At 40.0% G+C, this 27,705-nt stretch overlaps 1 protein-coding gene across 1 annotated transcript in view; it reads left to right on the top strand.

Annotated features, from left to right (window-relative positions):
- The window catches only part of ANKRD27 (ankyrin repeat domain 27), a 76,651-nt gene extending 51,692 nt beyond the window's left edge, over positions 1–24,959 (top strand). The window contains 8 exon segments of the mRNA XM_043494972.1: positions 720–917; positions 5,171–5,290; positions 5,951–6,112; positions 9,936–10,047; positions 18,635–18,716; positions 21,653–21,725; positions 23,254–23,503; positions 23,506–24,959. Coding sequence (XP_043350907.1) covers positions 720–917; positions 5,171–5,290; positions 5,951–6,112; positions 9,936–10,047; positions 18,635–18,716; positions 21,653–21,725; positions 23,254–23,503; positions 23,506–23,534 — 1,026 coding nt within the window. The 3' untranslated portion in view covers positions 23,535–24,959.
- The last annotated feature ends 2,746 nt before the right edge of the window (positions 24,960–27,705 follow it).

The following is a 27,705-nucleotide window of genomic DNA, read 5'->3' as shown; positions in this document are numbered from 1 at the left end:
GTGCCATGGATTGTTTCCATAGGACTGGAATTAATTTTAGCTGTAGTTGTAGCCCTCAAAAACTGGACCTTCTCATAGCAGGGAAGTAGACTAAGTAATATCTGTCTCTAAGAATGTAGACTGTGTTCAGTTCTATAATAAAGTGTGTAAAACAAATGTGAGGTGGAACATTAACTCCTACCAGTCATACCATACTATATCCCACTAAAGCTAACAACTAATGCAAGTCTGGATCTCTTAAATCACCTGTCAAACTGAGCAGTTTTCAGTCCCTGCTAATAATAAAAATCTTTTTGTGAAATTTCTCTATAGTAACCTATCTTGTTTAAGGAAGGGAAAAAAATCAATTATCCATCACCAGTGCTCAGGGCCAGTTCTAGAGGTGGGGCAGCAGGGCGATAATTCCCCAGGTGCCAGTTTTCAGGGGGCACTATCCTGCTGTGCCACTTGCCTTTTTTTGCTCCCGTCTGATTGGCTGACTCTGTGGGGTTTTTTTGGTTTTTTTTTTGGCTTGGCTTGGGCTGTTGATGCCAGTGCCACCCAACTGCTTGGCTTTACCAGGTATCTCACTGAAGGTCTTAAATAAGAGTCCCTGGACAATAGTGTTTGTAATGTCTGTCTGCCTGTTTCATATGTACTATGCAGGTATTTAACTGCTCTTTACTGAGTAGAAAGTGTTGTGATCAGTTTTCTGTGGTTTTTATTCTTTCTCCCAACAGAAGCTTGCAAGAATCCCTGCTAATGGACTTGGAGTAAATGTTACAAACCAGGATGGCTTTACACCACTACATGTGGCTGCACTGCATGGGCATCCTGAGTTAGTCTACCTTTTGTTGAAACATGGTGCCAATATCAGTGCAAAGAATACTAACCATGCTGTACCTCTTCACCTGGCTTGTCAGAAAGGTCACTTTCAGGTAACTGGTTCTCTTCATAGCTATAAGCACAGCAGGTAGATTTTATTAGGGGTGTGGGTAGTAGCTGAGTAAGTGTGTGTCCTTGGAGGGAGGAGACTAGAACGGGGGGGGGGGGGGGGAGGGGGAGGGACAAATTCCTATACCCTCTCTTCATTCCAGGAAGTGGGAGGGTTGGTTCAGGCTAGCAGAGACCGGAGTATAAAGGGGACTTCATAGTATTGTTCCTTGTGCTGCTTTATGCTGAAGAAGCAGACTGGGCACGGTGAGGCTCTCTGTCTGCTTGGGTAAGGGATAAAGTCTCTTTCAGTAGCCTCAGCATGGACTGTGCAGAGCTAGCCTGAGGATTTTGTTTTGAAGGGTGAAGTGAGTAAACTAGACCAGACGGGTCTGGCCCCTTGTGTTGGAAAGGGGACACAGGATGAATATACTCTGTGTAATTCTAGTGAGGATGAATGTATTCCTCCTAAATGTTAAACTTGATATGCTGCCTCAGGAATTCCCTTCCGAATCCAAAATGGTGGTGGGATTTGCAGGAAGCCAAGCTATTGTCACTTTGCAGCAGTCAAATGCAAGTGGGTTATAGCTCTGCTTTACTGCACAACCTGACAGACCTGAGGTCACCCCACACTCCTGAAAATCAATAGTAGTTCCCAGTGTGTGTGTATCTTGTTTATATTAGTGAACACACACATGCAGATATCAGAATATATATACAATTTCAAAACACTTGGTTATAGGCAGTCTGTCATAAGGGCATGTATATGTCCTCTGCATCCATTGTATTCTCTAACATAGAAACTAAAGGTATTTCAAGGGAATCTGTGATCTAAAAAGGTGAGGCCTTGATGGTTTTCATTAACTCACTGGGACCCCAGTCCTACTTCTATTGGAGATTGTAGGAGTTTTGCCATGACTTCGGTTGGAAGCATAATCAGGTCTCCTTACAACTCACCTTGTATAGTGTATTAACAGTGAGAAATACTTTTATATTCAAGTGAGGCACATTTGGGTGTATTAAAAATTATTTGAGCTTCAGCAGTTTAAAGCTTCCATATACAGGCAGCTGGACACTTCTCATTAAAAGGTAGAATGACTTCTCCCAAATTAACCATTTAAAGAGGGCTTCTAGACTGAAAAGATTTTAGTTTTGTGATTACTTTATCCTCCCAAGCTCAGACACTTTTCAGATACCTATGCTGTGGAGTAGGTTTTTAATGTGATTTTCATGTACATTTTTGTGGTTGAAGTTGATTTAATCAGATTATTAATTCCTTGGGGCAGGGATTGTGTCTTCATATGTGTTAGTACAACACCTAGCACAGCAGGAATCCAGTCCTGTTGTTGAGGGGGGTGAGGGTGAGGGCGAGGGTTGGCCCTCCAGAAATATTACTGATAACATTCTCAGCCCAGAGTGTATATTTGTAACATCACTTACTAGAATAGATTTGTTTTGTTCTGGAATAGAAGGCCTTGACCCTGGTCTGTATCCCAAAGAATTGTCACTGTTTACATTGTTTCCCCTGTGCTTTTTATATTGTATTTGGCATGCATGTGTCAAGGACAAATTGGCTTTCAGAGTAATAGCTCTAGTCTCCACAAAAGTAATATATACTACAGGATATCACCTCTAGCAGTCTCTTCATCATACGTATGCTTAGAAAAAAAGTATACACCCAGTAACACAGTCTACAAACTATGGGTGAGTCAAACATTTTTTATGTGAAAGAATTCTTTTCACCTCAAAACAAAACACAACTTCCTTATTGGTGGTTTGAACTTTGTGGCCAAACAAGCAAAGCAGTTTGCATCAGGTATTGCTGTTTGCTAATATTTCACGTTCCAAAATAACTAAGTGGTTTTGGAAAATAGTCGAGGTAAGCCTGACATAGAGGAAAAAGGAAGTTAAAGGTTTTTATGTCTTTAAAAAAACCTCCTATCCAGAAAATTCCCCTGAGAAAGAGAGAGAAGATCCCTTCCATGCTGCAGTAACTGCTCCCTCAGTACTGAAATTGTTTATGTATGGGCTTTCTCCTTCTTAATGGCCTGAAATTACTGTATAATGTAAGTGTTGGCACAAATGGAACCATTTCATATCAAACATGTTATAATAAATGTCTTGTGAACCAGCTTTTCATGCATATTTTTATTCATTTTTAGACTGATTTCAACCCATGTTTAAAAACTTCTGCCTCATGTTTAAAGATTTAAAAAGAAACTAATTTAATAGCTATCTGCTAGCAGCAGAATTTCTGTTAACAGACCTCATGAAATTAGCCCTGCTGAGACTGGGAGTGATGCTGTTTTAAGTAGATTTTCCCAGGATTTCATCCCCTCTCCATTTCATTGCCTGGTTTAGTTTCCCTTATGGCTATGTATTCATATACTTTGAGTCATTCTTTTCTTTGTGTTGTGCTCCGTTCTTCTCTGAGGACGTGAAGTCATTACATGCACTTGCTGCTGCATTTTTAGATGGAATGTGGTCACACCTGAGTTTAGTTTTAGAGTAATGCTGATCCAGGGATTGAAACTTCCTTCTTCCCTTCAGAAAACTGTAGTCAGGTGGATCTGTTTCATCCCATGGCATGTCCATCTCCTGGGCTTTTCAAAGGGTTTGTTCACTTTCTTTTGAGAACTTCACAGAGGAAGAAATTCTCTCCCTTCAGAGTTCAAGGGTACGTGTGTGTATATGCATGCACACATCCAAGTCCTTACAGGGGAGGGCTACATTCTTCTGCTCTCTAATCATGCAGCCAGAGCAGGGAGACATGCCACTTGAAACTCCGTGAGTGGTGTTCAGTTCCCTGTTTGGTTCCAGGCGCAGCTGCGGACATGGGAAGTACTGAAGGAGAAAAATAAGCTAGTTGAGGTGGTGAGGAGGAGAGAAAGTGGGTGAAGAGATTCATGTAGGGGGGACAGTAAATGGAAGGGGAAAATATTGGGTGTGAGAAAGCAGGTGGAAAGGACAGAAATGGAGAAGGGGATGAGAAATCTGATATTTTTCTTCCGTTTCTCTCTGGAGTGTGGAAAGGAAAGAGGAAAAGCCAGTACAATGGAATTAAAATGAAGAGAACTTTAGAGAGAGAAAGGGAGAGAGAAAATACTAAAGAAAATGTAAACAAGGAAGAAAAGATGTCCATGAATGGTCAATGAATTTAGTTCTCTGGTGTTAGACTGTATAGTACTTCCCTGCCAATTATCCTACAACTCCCTAATCTACTAGGATGAGGGATGTCAGGATGGCGTTGCTGTGGAGCATTCATCCTTTATAAGGTCATTGGCTGTGTGTGTGCGTGCGCACACATACAATTTACATGTTCCAGAACCAGGTTATTTATTTTACTGACTATATGGGACTGGTGGGGAAAGTTTCAAATTAATTTTTTTAACCTCTAAGGAGCAAAAGATTAAAACAAAGTAGGTAGAAACTTTGCCAGATGGTCAGCAGTTGACCCGGAGACAAGCATCCTTCTGCTGCTTGTCAGCCATGATGAGCGCTGTGTCATCCAGACAATTACCAAACAAAGCATCCAGGCTTCAGACAGAGGAAAAATCTTTTAATTGTTTGAATTTTCTTTGAATGTTAAATTTATATTGGATCCTTTAAGGATCTCCTCCAACCTGTTTATTTTAAAGGAAAGTAAATTGCATGCAGCATCCTAGATTAGGTGCTTAAAATAACTAAACCTTCTTATTGTGACCAGTAGAAATTTATACTGAAATTACTGCTTTTTCCATCTGTCTGTGTGTGTTCTCCATGAACGTATCTTCCCAAAGTTGACAGGTAAATTTGGGTGTCTCCATTTTTGGCAGCGCCACTTTGAACAAGCCTGGTTTTCAAAAAGTGCTGGGCACCCAAAATTACAAGTCACATTTGAAAATGCAGGCCCATGTAAGTCTGATGGGCATAGGTAACAAATCAGCCTTTAGGTTGTCTGCATAAGATGCTCCTTATTGGCATTACAACAAGTTGGCACAATATAGGAACATGGAGCAAGGGGTACACAAGGTTCAAGAATCCAGATTCTGAATTTTTCCTAGTTTGAACCAGTGTTCTCTGCATCAGTGGGACTCTGAAATTAAACCACTGGTTCTGAGTATCTGAAACACTTCAGTCTTGATTTACAGTATCAGAAAATGTATTCCATTAGAAGTGTCATTAATGGTGATGCAATAATGACCGTGGTATTTTAACTCTATGATTCTGGTAAATTAAAGTATTTTAAACTGGCATTTTAATCTCTCTCTTCGCATAGGTAGTAAAATGTCTAGTGGATTGCAATGCTAAACAAAATAAAAAGGATGCACATGGAAATACTCCCTTAATTTATGCTTGCTTGAATGGCCAACATGAGATTGCTGCCTTGTTGTTAGAGGTAAGACTTCTTCACAGAAAAGGTTATGTTCAAAATATCCTTCCTCTTGTGAGATTTAAGATGGAACCTTTAATATTACAAATACTGAATACAAAACATTAGTATTAATACTAGTAATGCATTTATCCTTTAAAACTGCTGCAAGGAAAATTGAGAGCAGTTTTGTATCCCTCCCCCATTAACTCCATCCCCTATGGTGTTTTGTTTAGATAAATACTTCTGTAATGTTATTGGAAGTAACATATATTATTTAACACCTTAGTGTCTGGTGTCTAGCTTTTCTGCTAATGGTGTATGTCATCAGAATTCCAGATAACTGGTAGCAAAAGCTGATAATATACCAAAAGCATTTTCTTCTTAAAGATCTCTCTCAGGCCTCACCAACATGAGTGGGATATGTAACAGATATATGCAAAATGAGATTAGTTGATTAATGAAATTAAGGGGAGAATGATCATTGTTGTAGGGTTTATTGCTGTTGAACTCACTGTGGAAATCTACACTTTCTGTATGTAGCTGTAAGGTTTCTAATTGATTGTTTTGGTATAGTACTCTGTGCTTTTTTACAGGAGACAAAGAGAAAGGTAGTAGTGTGCTGTCTCTAGTTGATGCTATTTTTTCCTTATAACATTTAATTCAATTGTTTACTTTTCCTTCCAGCATGGGGCCTCAGTCAACCTTTCTAACAGCAAGGGAAATACAGCACTGCATGAGGCTGTGTTAGGAAAACATGAAGTCTTGGTAGAGCTGTTACTTCAGAATGGTGCTTCGAACCACATTAGGAACAAAAGACAGTGTACACCTCTTGACTGTGCTGAGCTGGTAAGTGAAGAAGGTCCACTTCTAGTATTAGTTGTCCCATTTTAGCTTGTTCTAAACCCCAGTATTAATCTCTTAAGAGGAAAATGGAATTGTACAGGCTTGTCACATAACCATTTCTAGCCAAACATAAGCGAGGATTGTCAGGAATATTGTTAATTTAAAATGATAGGTGAGGGCAGGAAATCCTGAAGCACAATGAAGCTCTAGTGCTCATTTGATAAATCTTGTTTTTGATTAACATCTTACAATATCATTTCTCTCCTTCTCCTTCAGTTTTGTTTTATTACAGGTCTGTTGAGAATTTCCAGCTAAACAAAATTTCCTTCTGTTTGAACAGCCACATTTGAGTTCTTCAGTAGCATTCTAACTGTTTCCAGAAGACTAGAAATGGCCTTATTTTGATTCTTTCAGTTCCATGTAGCTTCTGTAGAGCTGTCTGGCTAAAACAGCATGTACCACAAGGAACTGTGTTGCAAACATATTGATAAAAGCAAAATAGAATTGGGGTACCCATCTCTGTTAATTTTCAATGAAAAACTGCCATTGGTTACTTATTGAAATCTACAGCAAAATATGCCATCAGGGAGGGAAAAGACAAAACAAAACATTCTTTAGTAAAAGAGGATGGAAGCTTTATGTATATGCAGACCAAGTAATTCTGTGACTTAAATTATCACGGGATGTGCTTCATGGTTGGGTGAGTCAGGACAGTCTGAAGGATCATGTTATTGAGTACTAGAATTCTTTTGCCTCCCCTAGAATCCTTGTTTGGCAGAAGGGGAGGAAAGAAGTCCATTGAGGGAAGCTGAATGCTTTCTACCATAGATGATAGTGAGGCAGATTGTTCAAAGGAAGAAGGGCTCTTCAGATTGTTTGTTTTTCTCCTATCATATATTTCCAAAATCCATTGTCAGGGAAAGCAACGTTTTAGACTGGGGTGGGCAAACTTTTTGGCCCGAGTGTTGCATTGGGTTTCGGAAATTGTATGGAGGGCCGGTTAGGGGAGGGGGTCGTGGCCTGGCCCCCACCTCCTATCCGTACCCCCCCGGGACTCCTGCCCCATCCAATCCCCCATGTTCCCTGATGGCTCCCCCCGGGACCCCATCCACACATCCCCACTCCCTGTCCCCTGACCATCCCCGGACTCCTGCCCCTAACTGCCCCCCCACCCCACCCAACCCCTCCTCTCATTCCTGACTGCCCACCCGGAACCCCTGCCCCATCCAACCACTCCCTTCTCCCTGTCCCCTGACTGCCCACTGCCCCATCTAACCCCCCTTCCTTCCTGACTGCCCCCCTGGGACCCCTGTCCCCATTCAACCTCCTGTTCCCGCCCTGCCCCCTATCCACACCCTAACTCCTCTGCCCTCTATCCAACCCCTCCCCCGCTCTGTGCCCCCTTACTGCATGGCCTGGAGCACCGGTGGCTGGCATTGCTACAGCTGTGCCACCCAGCTGGAGCTGGGCCCCGCCCTGCCGTCACCATGCAGCACGGAGCACTGGGTCAGGCCGGGCTATGCAGCTGCGCTGCCCCAGGAGTTCACAGCCCTGCTGCCCAGAGCAAAGTGCTGGTGGCAGAGTGAGCTGAGGCTGCGGGGATGAGAGGACAGTGCGGGAGGGGCCGGGAGCTAGCCTCCTGAGGCAGGAGCTCAGGGGCTGGGCAGGAGGGTCCCGTGGACCGTAGTTTGCCCACCTCTGTTGTAGACCCATTTGCAGTCCCTCTTGAGTACATCCCTTACGTGCCTGGCTTGGCTTCGTTCTCTTCACTGTGTTCCAACCACTTGGATCTCTGGGTTGCAGTGCCCTGTGTTACAGTGCCTGTAAATACGACAGGCCTAACTGTATTAGGCACCTGCAAGAAACTTTTCTTTGGGAGCCTGTGACCAGTGGCTAGTTATAGTGACCTCAAAACAACTTCTTCAGAACAAATATATTGTTTATTCATCCAAAGGTGTATAACCTCGCAAGCAAAGAGAAAAGGGTTAAAACACCAAAAGTCTATATGAATCTGGTCTAATCTAAACTTTCCTTACAAATTTTGGTAAGCACCACTTAGCTCAACTATATCCATTTCTGTGCTGGGAGCAACATAGCCCTGCTGAAGCTTCTCTCTCTCTCTCTCTGTTTCCCCCTGAGCAGCTGCTGCCCAGCCCCGACTTCCTCTCTAGGTGAGGGTTTTAATGGTTTAGTATCCCTTTGATCCTAGGTTCTGGCCTTGGGGGAATAAATCAGGAACCAGGTAGGTAGGCATTTCCTGATTCAATAGTGTCTCTCTTTCCCCCTCTCCTCACTTTCTGTTAAGGACTCCTAGTATTCTCTGAGGAGGTTTCTATCTCTTTTTTCATTTCCTGCTTGTTTTTTTTTTTCTTAACAGCCCTTTTGATTTAACTCTGTGTAGTCAGACAGAATTAATATCAAGCAAATAAACTGGGGTATATATAAAATTCATGCAAAAATAATACAGCTCCCCCTCATTCTTCACATCCATACATCCCTCTCTTCTGATGCAAACCTTGCTCATTCTCTGACTGATTTCTCATCTTGATTACAGAAACCATTTTTTCCAGTCCTCCATTTTCTTCTCTTCTCCTCCGATTTGATATCAGTCCCACTGCTAGTTGTGTTCCTCACTCCAGCTATCTCCACATTTTCCCTTCACTCCCTTTTGCTGTTTCTTACCATGTCAAACTCAAGCCCTTCTCAGGCTCCCCTTCAGAGGTCACGCATGATCTTGCGTCCAAGTCTTCTTGCTTCAGCCTATTGCCTTTTCTTACTCCCTATTCTCTTCCTAATCCAGCCTCCTTACCACTCCCTTTATTGTCCTTTTTCAGACTCCTACCTTATGCTTGGAACAGTTCCCCACTCCTTGCCTGCCTGGTGCCCTCTCTTCCAAGAAGACATCCTACACTAGTCTCATCTTCTCTAGTAATCTCCTCATACTCTCCCTTACCTCAATTATTGTCTGTTTGCCCTCTGGGGAGTGCCTACCTCTTCTAACACACTGTGTTCAGTAAGTCAGGGAAATTTCAAGTGACTGTACTTTTTCTTTAAAAAAAATGGGAGAAAGATTATATTTTAAAATATAAAACAGCACCAGCCTTCTTTCTGAGCCACATGGGTATAGCCACATGTGTATAGTCATGCTGTGAGGGAAAAGCACTGGGAATCTCCTATGGCTGCTCCCCTAGTTATTGCTTTAGTAATGCTTTAGAAATCGAGAAGATATTGGGATATTCTAATTGGCTGTGAGTGATGGGAATTCCACCTAAATAATGTTTAGTTAAATGCACAGCTCTAACTTCCCCATTTAGTAATAGCAATAAACGCTCCACAATATTAAATTACCCAGGATTATTGCACTGTGTGGGTGATTACAGTCACTCTGCTTTCAGCTTTGTACTCTATAACAGCCCCAAAGGTATGTGATAGTGGCCCTAAAGTGCACTGCTGCTTGGATCTTATTACATCTATTATTTATTCATAAATAACCCGGTTTAAAACAGCAATTTATAGAATTGGTAACTTTCCTCTTTTCCAAATCTGGAATATTTTAATGGTAGACCATCTGTGGAGAATACAACCTTTAGCTCACCAGTTTGGAATACCAGAGCTTGTGGAACATTAGATGAATTTCAGCTTCCATTTAAACTTTAGATTAAAATATTCATGTAATTGTAGGTTTGTATTTATAAAGGTGTATATCATGCTGTTTGTTGCAATCATTTTGGCTGAAAATGATTAACCAGCACTTTCTACTGAAAACCTAATGTATACTGATTTTTTTTTGTTTTAATAATGGTGAAAACAAACTCTTGTAATTAAGAATTCAAATATCATGAAGTTGCTACAAACAGCACCAAGCTATGCACCATCATCAGCAGAGGAAGGAGAAACAGACTATGAGCAGCAAGTTACTATCAAGATCAGGAAAAAAGGTATGTGTCACATTTTTATTAGTATAAATAGAAAGAAGAGATTTGGGGATGAATTTGTGCTAGATCAGATATTTTCTAGTATTTATTTTATACATAAGGAACTTTAAGGAACAATCAGCTGCTTTACGTACTGTTTATTACAAGTAACATCTAAATTTACTGTAACTGGAGGAGGGAAAGTAATTTGGCTGTTAAATTTACCTTGTGCATTTGATGTTACTTTGCGTAACTTTCATAGTCTCTTCTGAGTAGTCATAGATTCTTAGATACTAAGGTCAGAAGGGACCATTCTGATCATCTAGTCTGACCTCCTGCACAACGCAGGCCACAGAATCTCACCCACCCACTCCTGCGAAAAACCTCTCTTATGTCTGAGCTATTGAAGTCCTCAAATCATGGTTTAAAGACTTCAAGGAGCAGAGAATCCTCCAGCAAGTGACCCATGCCCCATGCTACAGAGGAAGACAAAAAACCTCTAGGGCCTCTTCTAATCTGCCCTGGAGGAAAATTCCTTCCCAACCCCAAATATGGCAATCAGCTAAACCCTGAGCATATGGGCAAGATTCACCAGCCAGATACTACAGAAAATTCTTTCCTGGGTAATTCAGATCACACCCATCTAATATCCCATCTCAGGGGATTAGGCCTATTTACCCTGAATATTTAAAGATCAATTAATTACCAAAATCCCATTATCCCATCATACCATCTCCTCCATAAACTTATCGAGTAGAATCTTAAAGCCAGATAGATCTTTTGCCTCTACTGCTTCCCTTGGAAGGCTATTCCAAAACTTCACTCCTCTGATGGTGAGAAACCTTCATCTAATTTCAAGTCTAAACTTCCGGGTGGCCAGTTTATGCCCATTTCTTCTCGTGTCCACATTGGTACTGAGCTTAAATAATTCCTCTCCCTCTCCGATATTTATCCCTCTGATATATTTATAGCAATATAGCAATCATATCTCCCCTCAACCTTCTTTTAGTCAGGCTAAACAAGCCAAGCTCCTCGAGTCTCCTTCCATAAGGCAAGTTTTCCATTCCTCGGATCATCCTAGTAGCCCTTCTCTGTACCTGTTCCAGTTTGAATTCATCCTTTTTAAATATGGGAGACCAGAACTGCACACAGTATTCCAGGTGAGGTCTCACCAGTGCTTTGTATAACGGTACTAAAACCTCCTTATCCCTACTGGAAATGCCTCTCCTGATGCATCCCAAAACCGCATTAGCTTTTTTCACAGCCCTATCACATTGGCAGCTCATAGTCATCCTATGATCAACCAATACTCCAAGGTCCTTCTCCTCCTCCATTACTTCTAATTGGTGCGTCCCCAGCTTATAACTAAAATTCTTGTTATTAATCCCTGAATGCATAACCTTACACTTCTCACTATTAAATTTTATCCTATTACTATTACTCAAGTTTACAAGGTCATCCAGATCCTCCTGTATAATATCCTGATCTTTCTCGGAATTGGCAATACCTCCCAGCTTTGCATCATCTGCAAACTTTATTAGCACACTCCCACTTTTTGTGCTGAGGTCAGGAATAAAAAGATGAAATAAGATTGGTCCCAAAACTGATCCCTGAGGAACTCCACTAGTAACCTTCCTCCAGCCTGACAAAAAGAAGAGTACTTGTGGCACCTTAGAGACTAACAAATTTATTTGAGCGTAAGCTTTCGTGAGCTACAGCTCACTTCATCGGATGCATCCGATGTTGCATCCGATGAAGCGAGCTGTAGCTCACGAAAGCTTACGCTCAAATAAATTTGTTAGTCTCTAAGGTGCCACAAGTACTCCTTTTCTTTTTGTGAATACAGACTAAGACGGCTGCTACTCTGAAACCTGTCCAGCCTGACAGTTCACCTTTCAGTAGGACCCGTTGTAGTCTCCCCTTTAACCAATTCCTTATCCACCTTTCGATGTTCATATTGATCCCCATCTTTTCCAATTTAACTAATAATTCCCCATGAGGCACGGTATCAAATGCCTTACTGAAATCTAAGTAAATTAGATCCACTGCGTTTCCTTTGTCTAAAAAAATCTGTTACTTTCTCAAAAAAGGAGATCAGGTTGGTTTGGCACAATCTACCTTTTGTAAAGCCATGTTGTATTTTATCCCATTTACCATTAACTTCAGTGTCCTTAACTGTTTTCTCGTTCACATTTTTTTCCAGGACCTTGCATACTACAGATATCAAACTAACAGGCCTGTAGTTACCCGGATCACTTTTCTTTTCCTTTCTTAAAAATAGGAACTATATTAGCAATTCTCCAATCATACGGTACAACTCCTGAGTTTACAGATTCATTAAAAATTCTTGCTAATGGGTTTGCAATTTCAGGTGCCAATTCCTTTAATATTCTTGGATGAAGATTATCTGGGCTCCCGATTTAATCCCATTAAGCTGTTTCAGTTTCGCTTCTACCTCAGATATGGTGATATCTACCTCCATATCCTCCTTCCCATTTGTCATGCTACCATTATCCCTAAGATCCTCTTTAGCCTTATTAAAGACTGAGGCAAAGTATTTGTTTAGATATTGGGCCATGCCTAGATTATCCTTAACCTCCACTCCATCCTCAGTGTTGAGCAGTCCCACTTCTTTCTTTGTTTTCTTTTTATTTATATGGCTATAGAACCTTTTACTATTTGTTTTAATTCCCTTTGCAAGGTCCAACTCTACTTGACTTTTAGTCTGTCTCACTTTATCCCTGCATGTTCTGACCTCAATAAGGTAGCTTTCCTTGCTGATCCCTCCCATCTTCCACTCCCTGTATGCTTTCTGCTTCTTCTTAATCACCTCTCTAAGATGCTTGCTCATCCAGCTTGGTCTACAACTCCTTCCTATGAATTTTTTCCCCTTTCTTGGGATACAGGCTTCCGATAGCTTCTGCAGCTTTGATTTAAAGTAATCCCAGGCCTCCTCTACCTTTAGATCCATAAGTTCTTCAGTCCAATCCACTTCCCTAACTAATTTCCTTAATTTTTGAAAGTCAGCCCTTTTGAAATCAAAAACCCTAGTTGCAGATTTATTTTTGTTAATCCTTCCGTTCAGTTTGAACTGAATTTGCTCATGATCACTTGAACCAAGATTATCCCCTACAACCATTTCTTCTATGAGATCCTCGCTACTCACCAAAACCAAATCTAAAATGGCATCCCCTCTAGTCAGTTCAGCAACTACTTGATGAAGGAATCCATCAGCTATTGCATCTAGGAAAATCTGAGCCCTATTACTATTACTAGCACTGGTCCTCCAGTCTATATCTGGGAAGTTAAAGTCTCCCATGATCACGCAGTTTCCATTAGTATTTACTTTATTAAAAACATTAAAAAGGGCTCTATCCAGATCCAAATTAGATCCCGGTGGTCTATAGCATACCCCAAGCACTATCGTAGGGGAGGCTCTACTAGTTTTCTTCCCCAATGTAATTTTTGCCCAGACGGACTCTGTCTTATCCATTTCATTGCTTCTTATTTCTTTACATTCTACTTCATCATTGATATACAATGCTACTCCACCACCTTTACCTTTATTTCTGTCTTTCCTAAACAGCACAAACCCTTCAATACCTGTAGTCCAGTCATGACTACTAATCCACCATGTTTCTGTTATCCCTATAATATCTGGTTTCAGAGTAGCAGCCGTGTTAGTCTGTATTCGCAAAAAGAAAAGGAGTACTTGTGGCACCTTAGAGACTAACAAATTTATTAGAGGATAAGCTTTCGTGAGCTACAGCTCACTTCATCTGGTTTCACTTCCTGCACCAGTAGCTCTAGTTCCTCCATTCTGTTATCTAGGCTCCTCGCATTGGTGTACAAACATCTTAATTTTTGCTGTTTGGCCTCGCTCACGTTTTGTACCCTATTAGGCACAGTCATTCTACAGCCAGTATAACCTAGTAGATTGGTATCCACATTGCCCTTCCTCCTATATACATTCTCCTACCCACGGCTGTATCCTTTCTTACTTTGTCTTCTTCCCTCTCAATGCTAAAATCTGGCGTGGAGATTACCTGGACATCTCCCAACCATCTCCCCCAAATTCCTAGTTTAAAGCTCTCTTAATCAGTTGTGCCAGCCTCCATCCTAGAAGTCTATTTCCTTCCCTACTCAGATGAAGTCCATCCAGAGAGATCTGTCCTCTGTCAATGAATGCTTCACAGTGGCCATACATCCCAAAGCCCTCCTTATAGCACCACTGCCTAAGCCATCTGTTAATAGTCATAATCTTGTCACACCTTTGTTGCCCTTTTCTAGGAACAGGCAGAATCCCACTAAAGATCACCTGAACCTCGATTTCCTTAAGCGTCTTCCCCAGCCTAGCATAGTCTCCCTTAATACTTTCCAGCGAGAATCTAGCCGTATCATTTGTTCCCACATGAAGGATAATTAGGGGATTCTTTCCCGCTCCCTTTAGGATCCTTTTCAACCTCAGGTTTACATCCCGTATCTTAGCACCTGGAAGACAGCACACCCTTCTATTCTCTGGATCAGCTTTAGTTACAGGCCTGCCTATTCTTCTCAATAGAGTCCCCGATCACATAGACCAGCCTTTATAGACCTGCCTTTTCCTGGTGACGGTGCTATTCTGCAGTCTCTTCCCTGTTCCTCTTCAACCCATCCTGTATCCTCCTGGGGCTCATATTTGGTGTAGTCTCCATTGACTCTTCCCCTTTTTCTATAGGACTAAAAAAAGAAAAGGAGTACTTGTGGCACCTTAGAGACTAACACATTTATTTGAGCATAAGCTTTCGTGAGCTACAGCTCACTTCATTGGATGCTCACGAAAGCTTATGCTCAAATAAATTTGTTAGTCTCTAAGTTGCCACAAGTACTCCTTTTCTTTTTTGCGAATACAGACTAACACAGCTGCTACTCTGAAACCTATAGGACTAGCTGCTCTTCTCTTCTTCCTTGCCCTTCCACCTTCAGCGACTACCTGCTGAGCCCCTTCTTCATTTTCCAACTCTGCAAACCTGTTCCTAAGCTCTGTTTCTTCTTCACTAGCCCATCTTTTCCTCTGCCTGGTTCTTTTAGTCACATGCTTCCACTGACCACTTTCCTCACCCAGTCTCCCCTCAAAATTCCCCAGCCCTGCTTCCATCTGTAAGTCTGAGCTTTTCCTTTCAGATACCTCATGTCTTTGCTCCATCATCTGCTCAAACCCGTTCCTAAACTCAACCAGACTTTCCACCTGCATCTCCAGACCTCGGATCTTTTCCTCCATCAGCTCTATCAGACGGCATTTCATGCAGACAAAACTCTTACCAGGTCCCCCCCTCCAGGATCATGTACATACCGCAGCTTCCACATCCAGTCATCCTCGTGTCTTCCACTACATGAGTCACTCCCACTGCTGCCTCTGTATCTGTCACAGCCTTCCACCTAAATCCTGTTAATCTGGGAAACACAAGCCACACCAAAAAGACCACCCCCCACAGCACAAACAAACCACAATGCAAACTCCCCCGTTTACAGCTTTGTTTGCTAGCTCCTGTGCCGCTGCAGCTGTCTGTGCCGCTGCCTGACTGGCTGGCTACCTTTATAGGACCCCTAGTCAGAGAAGCCCCGCCCCCTACTCAGGGCTCAGCTTCTCTCCCAGCACAAAGCCCCTTCAAGCCTCTACACATGCAAATATAAAACCAAATACAAAAACCTTCTCCTCCAACAGAACTCCCACGCGAACTCCCGTTTACAGCTCTGTTTGCTGGCTCTTGTGCCGCTGCCTCTGTTTTCTCGTTTTGCTCAGTCTCCATCACACACACAAACAGAAGTGAGACATGTAACAGTGGGGAAAATATGGCAGTAAAACCATCACAGCTGCTGGGGAACTGAGGGATAGGGTAGTACCTGACACTGCTTTTAGATTACTTTTTAAAATTGGGACTAGATTTCAGGTTGGCTGTTCCTTTTACACAGTATGGAATCTGTAATGTACAGAGATCCATTTGTGTTTATACAGAGGGAGAAGAGAATTACTTATTAATTCAGTATTCGTGTGTGTTTGCTTTGTGGTCTTTTCTTAATATATGTAAGGATAATTTTTTTCAGAGAAGTGTGTGGAAAGAAAAGAGAGTTAGGATCTATGTTACCTTCACCGAAGACCTATTTCATCTGAAAAAAATATGTTCAAATAGTTAAGTAAATGGGCAGAATCTGAGTTTAAAGTGATTTACATGAAAAGCTGCCTTGAAAACTGAATGAAGGAAGTACTCTCTGTAGTTGTGCTAACTAGCTGCTCATGTTTGGAAACAAATACAATCAGTGCTACTAACTCTGCACTAAGCTATGGCAAAGTGTTAGTCTTGCCTTAAAATCCACCTGCAGTTTCTCAGATGAGCTGGTATGAGGGGGAGCAATACAACAGGAAAGATAAATGACATTTTGCATTCGTGCTTAGCATCAGAAAAGGGCAGCACCTGGTGTAAGGAAGACTTAAGTCTCTGCTTTTGTTTGTGTACATGCAGCCAGTTCAACTTGTTACATCCCAGTTGATCAGAGGGCAGTAACATTCTGTACCTATGCTGAAATACACATGTCCTATGAATTTGAACTCAGGGATTGCAGTGGTTTTTGTCTGCCACAGGAAGCAGTGTTTTTTTGCTTTGCTAAGTTCATAAGGTAATCTGCGGGTCTGGTTAGTGGTCCTGAAATATCCTGACACCTGGTGCAATCCAAACCAACACATTGAGGCACACACTGCTTGCCTACCTAATGCATACATACGTTATGTAATGTATTTTGTGTTAGCACTTAGCATCCAGGGGTAAGTTTACACTGCAATTAAAACCCACAGTGGGCCCATGTCAGCTGACTCAGACTTGCAGGCTCTGGCTAAGAGGCTGTTCAATTACGTTGTAGACATTCGGTCTCAGGCTGGAGCCCAAGCTTGGGGACCCTTTGACAGGAGAGCATCCCAGAGCTTGCGCTCAAGCCTGAGCCTAGACATCCATACCACAATTAAACAGCCTTAGCCCAAGCCCAAGTTAGCTGACACTGGCCACCTGGGGGTGTTTAGCTGAAGTGTGGACATACCCAGGAAGTCCTGGAGAGGCTAAGTGCCTTTCAGTCTTCAGCCTTTCAGAATCATGATTACAGCCCGAAACTTCATTTATTTTTATATGTTAACTTTTTAATGTAATGTTGTAACCTCCTCCAGGATGAATGGAACTGTATTTTTACTTTTTTTAATAGCACCCAGATGTCTGGAGTCAGACATATCCTTTTGTTTGTTTTGCCCTAAGGAACAGTGACGGACTAAGTCCAGCATTCTTTCTAATTAGCTTGTACCCATATGGATGTTTTGCCCTACTTGCCTATGCTTCAAAAGCTCATCCAGCTTAATAATGTTCACTCCGGGGGAAAAAATCTTATTTCTACCAAAATTAGTTAACTTATTTAATAGATAAACTTCAGTATTGATTTTTTGAGGACTGGTTTTTCAGTCTCTCTACAAACGTTGTAGCTTTGTTACCATAACTATGACATCAGACACTTTTGAACAGGCATTAATAAGCTTGAATCAAAATATGATGTGTATATTTTAAAATAATTGATTTATAATGATGTCTAAATGCATGAATGCAGTTTGGTTTTCAGTGTTGCTACTACTTTTAAAATTTTAATGCTTTTCCTGCTACAGGACTAATCACATCTTTTCATGAGAAATATATTTTTAAAAAATCAGAGTTTTAGTAGTAGTTTAAATTAATACTGGGAGCTAATTAGAATCCACGGTACATAATGCCCATGCCTGCCTATTTTGGGAAGTTTGTTGCTGTAACAGTGGTCACAACCTCCACAGCAGGTTTTTGAAGCTACAATGTGATACTAAGAGCAGCCTCTGGGCCCTTAACATGTGATCAGTTTAACCATAATACATCAAGGCTTTAGTTAACAGAGGGACTTCAGATTTTGGTTGTGGATCAGGCAGTAGGTCTTAGTGTTGTGAATGATGATGTTGATAATTAAATGAAGTTGAGTCACTGCTTTAAAAACTTTGGCCAACCTGCAAATTTAGGTGAGCTTTTACAAATGATTATGGCCATTTTCTGACATAATTTTTCTTAAGAAAGATGATATATGTTTTGTAGTTTAACAAGAGAGTTAGAGAAGTATCCTGATGCGAGAGGCAGAAATGCTACTTTCAGGAATGATGGTGGCAGTTTTATAGAACAGTAAGATAGCCATGCCATAATAAATCCGAATAACACTGGCATTATGTGGTGGTGATTCGTCAACTGATTCTGACTTGGAAACATTTGAACTGAAGTCCCTGAACTTGAGAACTATTTTTACACAGTTTAACAAAATGCCCTTGTGAAGCTGGGACAGTCATGCTCATCTGATCAGGGCTGTTTCTTTCTTTTTGCAACTTAAAATGGCTTAAAATGTCCAATAAGAAGAAAATGTGACTGATTCAGATGACTTCTATTATCGTTTTTAATGTGATTTTAAAAATTAAGTTCAGCAGATACCACTTTTCTATTCAAACTGTTCTAACTTGATTCTAAAATGATTGAAATTTCATTTCTCACATCCCATCTCCATCCTCCCCTCCTGTTTTTTTAACCTGTAGTAAATGTTAAGCTACCCGAGACAGCAGAGGATCCCATCAGCAGACGACTTCAGCTGGTCCAATCAATCAACAGGTTTAACAAGTAAGCATAGAAACCTCCTTGAAATACCACTGACGTCATTTCCCAACAAGTAAGAAACATAACTTTTTAAATAAAGAAGAAAATGGGCCAAGCATATATCACACTCAAGATAAGCTTTGGCTGGTGTTTTCAAAGCAGTCTATGGGATTTTACTACACATTTCTCATTAATTTTAATGTGTGGCAAAATCATCTAGACTGCTTTGAAAATATCCTCCAAGCACTGCTTTACTGAGATATTTGAAAACTATGATGATGATGACATTTTTGATAATTGCAGATACTTGTATTTAAGCTCTTATACACAGAATCATAGGACTGGAAGGGACCTCGAGAGGTCATCTAGTCCTGTCCCCTGCACTCGTGACAGGACTAAGTATTATCTAGACCATCCCTGACAGATGTTTGTCTAACCTGCTCTTAAAAATGTCCAATGATGGAGACTCCACAACCTTCCTAGGCAATTTATTCTAGTCCTTAACCACCATGACAGTTAAGAAGTTTTTCCTAATGTCCAACCTAAATCTCCCTTGCTGCAATTTAAGCCCATTGCGTCTTGTCTTATCCTCAGAGGTTAAGAAAAGCATTTTTTCTTCCTCCTTCTTGTAATCACCTTTTAAATACTTGAAAACTGTTCTTACGTCCCCTCTCAGTCTTCTCTTCTCCAGACTAAACAAACCCAGTTTTTTCAATCTTGCCTCATAGGTCATTTTTTTAGACCTTTAATCAGTTTTGTTGCTCTTCTCTGGACTTTCTCCAATTTGTCTGCATCCTGTCTGAAATGTGGTGCCCAGAACTGGTACTCCAGTTGAGGCCTAATCAGCGCGGAGTAGAGTGGAAGAATTACTTCTTGTGTCTTGCTTACAACACTCCTGCTAATACATCCCAGAATCATGTTCACTTTTTTTGCAACAGCGTTACATTGTTGACTCATATTTAGGTATGGTCCACTATGACCCCCAGATCCCTTTCTGCAGTACTCCTTCCTCGGAAGTCATTTCCCATTTTGTATGTGAGCAATTGATTGTTCCTTCCTAAATGGAGTACTTTGCATTTGTCCTTATTTAATTTCATCCTATTCACTTCAGACCATTTTGAATTATAATCCTATCCTCCAAAGCACTTGCAACCCCTCCCAGCTTGGTATCGGTCGCAAACTTTATAAGTGTACTCTGTATGTCATTATCTAAATCATTGATGAAGATATTGAACAGAATCGGATTCAGAACTGATCCCTGCGGGACTCCACCTGTTATGCCCTTCCAGCATGATTGTGATCCACTGATAACTACTCTCTGGGAACAGCTTTCCAACCAGTTTTGCACACACCTTATAGTAGCTTCATCTAGGTTGCATTTCCCTACTTTTTATATGAAAAGGTCATGTGAGACAGTAGCAAAAGTTTTACCAAAGTCAAGATATACTACATCTACTATTTCCCGCCCCCCCATCCACAAGGCTTGTTACCCTATCAAAGAAAGCTATCAGGTTGGTTTGATGTGATTTGTTTTTGACAAATTGATGCTGACTGTTACTTATCACCTTATTATCTTCTAGGTATTTGCAAACTGATTGCTTAATTATTTGCTCCATTATCTTTCTGGGTACAGAAGTTAAGCTGACTGGTCTGTAATTCCCTGGGTTGTCCTTATTTCCCTTTTTATAGATTGGCACTATATTTGCCCTTTTCCAGTCTTCTGGAATCTCTCCCGTCTCCCATGACTTTTCAAAATTAATCGCTAATGGCTCAGATATTTCCTCTGTCAGCTCCTTGAGTATTCTGGGATGTATTTCATCAGGCCCTGGTGACATGAAGACATCTAATTTGTCCAAATAATTTTTAAATTCTTCTTCCTCTATTTTAACCTCATTCACTACATTATACTTCCAATCACCACCAACCTTCTTGATGAAATCTGAAACAAAGAAGTCATTAAGCACCTCTGTCATTTCCCCCATCATTGAGTAATGGGCCTACCCTGAGTCTTCCTCTTGCTTCTAATGTATTTGTAGAATTTTTTTTATTACCCTTTGTCTCTAGCTAGTTTGATCACGTTTTGTGCCTTGGTCTTTCTAATTTTGTACTTGTGTTGTTTGTTTATATCATACTTTGTAATTTGACCTAGTTTCCACTTTTTGTAGGACGCTTTTTTGATTTTTAGATCTTTGAAGATCTCCTCGTTAAGCCATGGTGGTCTCTTGCCTCCCCCCATCTTTCCTATGCAGTGGGATAGTTTGCTCTTGTTCCCTTAATAAAGTCTCTTTGAAAAACTGCCAACTGTCTTCTATTGTTTTTCCCCTTAGACTTGCTTTCCGTGGGATCTTACCTACCAGCTCCCTGAGTTTACTCAAGTCTGCCTTCTTGAAATCCAGTCTTTATTTTGCTGTTCTCCCTCCTACCATTTCTTAGAATCATAAACTCGATCATTTCATGACCACTTTCACCTATGCTGCCTTCCACTTTCAAATTCTCAACCAATTCCTCCCTATTTGTCAAAATCAAATCTAGAACAGCCTCTCCCCTAGTAGCTATCTGCACCTTCTGAAATAAAAAATTGTTTCTAATCTGTGCCGTGCTGTGTTATTTTCGCACCAGATGTTTGGGTAATTGAAGTCCCCCATCACCACCAAGTTCTGTGCTTTGGATGATTTTGTTAGCTGTTTAAAAAAAATCCTCATCCTCGTCTTCCTGGTTAGATGGTCTATAGTAAAATCCAAACTATATTCTATGCTCAATAATGGTTTATTCACAGAAAATACTAGAAGATTTTTTTCTGTTTTTGTTTTTACACACAATTCAGGTACCAGATCTTTGTATGTTATTGAAATGTTGCCATCTTGTGGCTGACGAGTCCACAAGATTATGTAGCAGAGAGACTGCAACTAAAGGCATGTTGCTTTGTAGTTAGTTCTAATCCTTTCAAAATATATTTTTAGATCAAAATATTTACGGAGAACAATAACAAGAGATAAAAGTGTCCCTAATTTTGATGACGAATTATTGCATCAGGTAGGAGAAAATGTTTGCTTGAATTCTTTGTATACCAATTTTATTTGCTTCTACACTTACGGAGTCCTCATGTCAATCCTTACATCTCTTCTGTTTAGTCACTCATTGCAGGCTCCATCTGTGTGTTGTCTGTGTCCTGGCCAGAGCAATCTGGGATATATATATCAAGCCTTAGAGAGCCAGAGAATATGAGAAAAGAGCTGTAGTCAAGCGGAGATTAAACTGATATTACTGGGTTTTTTTAAGTAGGTTGAGCAAGAATCCTAGAAGGGACCATTGAGGTGGAGAGCTTGGTGTTAAGATTCAAGATGGCTCTTACATTATAAGCTAATGTGCCCATTGTTAGGGAGGGATTCTTTGAAAGCAATTAAGGCTGCAAACTGGGTGTTGGAACTCCTGAATTCCATTCCCAGCTCTACCAGATTTCTTTTGTGACTTTGGGCAAGTCACTTAATCAGTCTGCCTCTGATTCCCCACCTGTAAAATGGAAGAATGCTTTTCTGCTTTGTAAAGCACTTCAAGATCTTCAAATGAAGATGCTCAATATGTTATTACTTCTAACAAATACTAACCATAATACATCAAGGGTTTGGTTAACAGTGGGATTTTGGATTTTTGGTTGTGGATCAGGCAGTAGGTCATACCAAGATGGTGGTTTCCAAAAAGATGTGTAAAAACGATATACAGCTCTTCTGCCAGGTGTGGCTGTTAAGCATTGATTTTACTAAAGCTTTGAGTTCTGAATTATTACAGTAGTTTGTATTTTGGAGATGCCCATTTTGAAATTTTTGGAAGATCTTGTTTCAGGAAAAGCTTTTGGTAATAAGGACTATTTTTAGTTATTCTTATTTATAGACATCTATCATTAATATACCTGGACTTTATTTTTAGTTACTTTAGTATTTTTAGTTACTTTAACTTCTGTAAAGTATCCAGTGTTCCAGGAGGTCCACCCCTTTGCCAAGCAAAAAATAATCAAGATGGGGAGGAGTAGGTGTGAAAAGGGGGAATTAAAATAGTTAAAGATGCAGTGAATAAAACGGAGAGGCCTTGAGGACAGCTAGAGAGACACTATGGCAGAAAAGGACCCTGTTACACCCTGAAGTTTCAACTAAGACCAGTGACAATTTGGGTGATCTCAATTTTCTTGGAGAGTAGAAATGGTGGTTGCTTAGGTACTTGAGTCCTTGATTTAGAAAGGTGCTGGAAAGTGGACAGAGCACTGAAAATGAGACCACTTGAGTTTTATTCCCAGCTCTACTGGTGATTCTTTGTATAGCCTAGACAAATTACTTAACATCTCTGTACTTGTTTCCCCATATGTAAAATGGGGATGATGATTATGCTTCTTTGTAAAGCACTTTTAATCCTTGGCTATATGCCCTAAGTACTTTTTGATAATACTGTATAATAAAAGTAGACCTTGGAATGAATTTGTAGGCTTATATTTAAAATGTAGTCTTTTGACTTTTTCTAGCCAGAGAAATATACAGTGCCTTTAACATGTACCATTTCTTTCTTCCCACAGTTAGCTATTAAGAGCTTTGATAAGACCAAGTTAAAACCTATTGACCAGATGTTGGACCAGAGCGAAGTTAAGATTATTGATGCAGAAAGCAATGGTGAATCTGTGAAACAGGATGATGTAATAGATGCTCCTCTTAGAAGTAAACTAATGCACCGAAGACATACAGTTAGTGTGGCACTTTCAGCAGAGAACGTCAGTGATGACAGTGATTTATCCAACACAAGAGATCCAAGTATTTCACTGTCAAAAGACTTTCTGGTGACTTGCTATCAAAACACTAACAAGAAAGTGTAATTTTGCTGCCAAAAACTAAAGAAGCAGGTGGTGCCAGTTTCAAGATCCTCCTGCTGGGCATTAAAGAATTAAATGAAACTTAGAAACTGTGCTTTCAAAAATGGATCATAAAGATGAATCTTTAGCAGAGGCAGAATGTTCCAGTATGGCTTGCACTTTTGAAGACTATCGTGGAGAACCCTCCCCAGCCAATTTGTGACTGATTTCAGGAAACTGAGACATATTGAAATGTCCAAGTATTTAGACAGAAAGAAGTGACTGTTCCCATTCCACTATCAAAGCACTTATTAAGAAATTACATATATAGTACAGGAGAAAAAGGCTATATAGTACTTTCTAGCTACCCACTCCTGTTTTTTAAAAGGCATTTAATTTTTTCTTTTCAGTTTTTGTCACTAAATTAGTTAATTATATTTATTGCCAGAAGGAATTCAAAATTCTCTATTTTTATTATAATGCCATGAACCACTATAGTGTTTATTTAATAGCATTTTAGAAATTAATGTAATTTCTATGTTTCAACTAGCTATGCAAATAATCCATAAAATTTACAACATGATGTAAAGACCTTTAAATGAGATGAACATGAACGGCAGTATCCTGCAGTCCCTATACAGAAGAAGTGCCCACTGATTTCAGTGGGACATTTACCTGCATAGGCTCTGTAGGATCATGTATACTGGGGATGGAATAAAGTAAAATGTTCTTGACACAGAACAGCTTTGGACTGAAGAATGTTCAGATCCCAATTAGAATATTCATTTCTGTGCAGAAACAAGCATGCTTAACACACACAGTTGGCTTTTCCCCCGGAACAAATCAGACAAAACCACAAACATTCACACCTCTGCACATGGGCAGAAGTCTACAGCTTAGGGTAAGTGATCTGGTAGGAAAAGTAAGAGTTTGCAGAAACTGGCTGCATGTTATCCTATTTTTAAAGGTGATCATTTTAAAGGATGCTCATAGATAACTAGATGGAAGCTTAGATGTGGAATATGTTTCTTAACATGTTTTCAGTTTAAAATTTTTTTTAAAGTGTGAATTAATCAGAAAAAGACTTCAATAGCACAATTCAGGTCCTTGATAGGTTTGGTTTACACAGGGTCGCATCCAATTAACATTTTGTTTCTTTTATAAATTAGTAATATAGACCATTTTGATTTTGTGTAGTGGTATTGATAACATGCTGAGAGCATTGTGAAATTGGAGGACTTCCCATGTGATTGTTTTCAAATAGATTTTTAATGAGAGATAAAAGGTGCAGCCTGTGCACACCACTGAAAAAACACTCAGATGAAGGTTGCATGTATATTTTTCTAAATAATTTGGGTTCATTTAATATTCTAACTTGCCTTGGAGTTGTGCCAAATGTTGGAAAAGAAAAATAGTAAAAGTAATTATTCTTGAAACCGTTCTTAACTTTGACTACTTATTTAAAAACTAACCCCCTTTAGCACTTTTTTCTCACTTTTGTTGTTGTAACTTAATGTTTGACTATTTTACTTTAAGCTTAAGGATAGTTTAATTGATCTTTTGGAATAGTTACATTAAGTTTGGATGGCTTCCTCTTCCCCACATCTTCATATTACCACTGAACAAATGAACTTGCTTTTCCCCCCTTGAGCTTTATTCTTTAACCTAATATAAAGGCCTGCATATAAAGGGAAAAAGTTACAGAAACAGTTGGATTTAAATGGGATATTTCCTCTTTCTAGATTACTTCTATATATGTCCTTCCCTCTCTTCCCCATACGATACATTCTAGTTATAAACAACTTGAGAAAAAGAATGATCTTGTGCTTAAATTATAGCAGGAGACATGGATTGTGTTTTTCGTCCTCAAAACAGACTTTGAATGTGACCTATGGCAAATTCCTTAGTTACTCTTCGTAAAATTGGGTTAATTTTACATAGGGTTGTTTCATGGCCAAATATATTTTCTATAGAGTGCCTGGCCATGTTTAGCTGGAAGGTGCAAGATATAATTTGTAAATTTAAGATTAAAATATGGGTAAACTTATTTAAACAGAAAGCTTGAGCACATTTTACAATTGATTTGTGGGGATTAACTTCAATTTTTAATTAGGCAATCTTTTGTTTAAGAGAATGCTGTATCTGCCTATTTCAGTAAAAAATAAAGATGAACAACGAGAGATTCAGTTAATTAGATGCTCTTAATAGTTGCAATAGTATATTACTATCAAATATAAAAAGATATGGAAGTAAGAATTCAATGCAGCATATTCAAACACTCCAAGTATATTTCATTAGGTATCTATTATGCAGATTAGCCTTGGCAACAAGATTTGTCATGCTGTTTATTCAGTAACCTCTCCTTTGGAATATACACCTCTAATCCTGCTCTTTTACTCCTTTTGGGAAAAAACTAGAGATAAATGTAAGTGGATCTGAAATTAACTAGTTACAACTTTTTAAATTTTGCTAACTAGATGCAATTCCTAACAAAAATTTCAAAATGGTACAATACTTACTGCAAAATACTTCATACTTCAAATCTATTTCTATGCAACTAATAAAACAGCTCCCATAATAGTGTTTGTAATAAGCTTCAGCATTAATTTTTTTTTAATTTGGCCTGAGTCTGAGCTATTTCCCAATCACTGTCTAACTTTTCATTTCGAGGACACTGCTTTCATTTTCAGCCTTGTCTGTTGGGATGTTATTGTGATTGCCTCCCTTCTCAAAAGTTTCAGTAATCTTAACTCTCCCCTATAGAAGTGAAAGTATCTCAGATACTTCCAATAGTAAGTAGTCCTGAGCATGGGTAAGATGGATGGATGGTTCAAAACTGCTAGAGTGCTTCAGTTATCAAAACAGGGAGGTACTAAAATGACGTGGCACATTGAGCAAAGTTTTTGATGATTGACTAGAACTGCCCAACCACTGATTGGTTGGGGTGTAGATTTTTAAATACCAAGAAGACACCTATGCTAAATTCTAGGTCATCCATCCATTAATATAGTGCAATACATACAACAAATCACACCAAGCAAACCAAGACTTCCCCCACCACAGCTCTTCCCCAAATACCTCTTCAAAACAATGGAGTTGCAGTCTGGTCTGCATGTGGTCAAGTTCCTCTTGCTCTGAAACAGCATGTGTGAATGCTAAAGTCACCACCTCAGCAGTTCCTTCATATTGAAGATGGTCATTGCTGTTACTATGATCACACATGGCACAGAGAAGGGGCGGTCCTTCAAGTAAGCAGGTTCTAGGACACTTAGGACACTATTTTTTTATATATAAAACCCACCTATTTTTTCAGCTGAAATGGACAGGTCTGCACTATAACTCTCCTCTTTGATAAGTGTGAAACAGATACCTCACTCTTAATATATAACCCAGTATGAGAAATATTACTGCTTCAGTCCCAAAATGATTCAAAGCTTTGCTGCTATGAAGCAAAGTTAAGTTGTGAGCAAAAGGCAGGGCCTTCTCACAGAATCTGGCAAGCAGAAACATATTCCTAAGCAGTGCTAGGCACAAGAACACACGTGCAAACATTTCAGAAGGATGGTACCAGAACACCTCATACCAAGTATGATACAAACACCTCTCTGCAAAGATAACAAGAGCACATTGAGCCCTCCTAAAGATAAGGTCAGGATGATGGATAGAGATGTTTTGATCAAATCAACATGTACAAGGTAATGGATGGTAACAACCCATGTCAAGGGGCAGTAACGAATCACATCAGCGGAGCGACATGTAACTTGTTTGTATTGATGTATAAAATGAAGTCTGAGGGAATGTCTTTGGCTGGCTTACAGGGATAATGGAAAGTCCTGCCATTAACTGAGCTAGTCCATTGCAACAGCCATACATGTGTTAGTGTACCTGTAACCTTTGAGACAGGACATTAGGACCGTGCTTCAGTGACAATAAACCTGAGTGAGTTCCTTCACAACAAACCGGTCTGTGGTTATTGGGCAGCACGATCGAGATCTGCTGTGCCAACTGTCTGCACAGAGCTGGGACAGCACACAGAGAAAACACACATGTAGCCAAACATCTAACAACTCTCACCATTACTAAGCAGTTTCACTCTTCTGAGATGCAAGGAAATGGCTTAAACTAAATTTAAGTAAATTCAGTAGCATCTTAAACCTATCTAAAGGAAGATCCTCTTTTAAT

Source organism: Dermochelys coriacea, chromosome 12, assembly GCF_009764565.3.
Source record: "Dermochelys coriacea isolate rDerCor1 chromosome 12, rDerCor1.pri.v4, whole genome shotgun sequence".
Taxonomy (NCBI): Eukaryota; Metazoa; Chordata; order Testudines; family Dermochelyidae; genus Dermochelys; species Dermochelys coriacea.
This window is presented reverse-complemented; position numbering and strand designations above follow the sequence as displayed.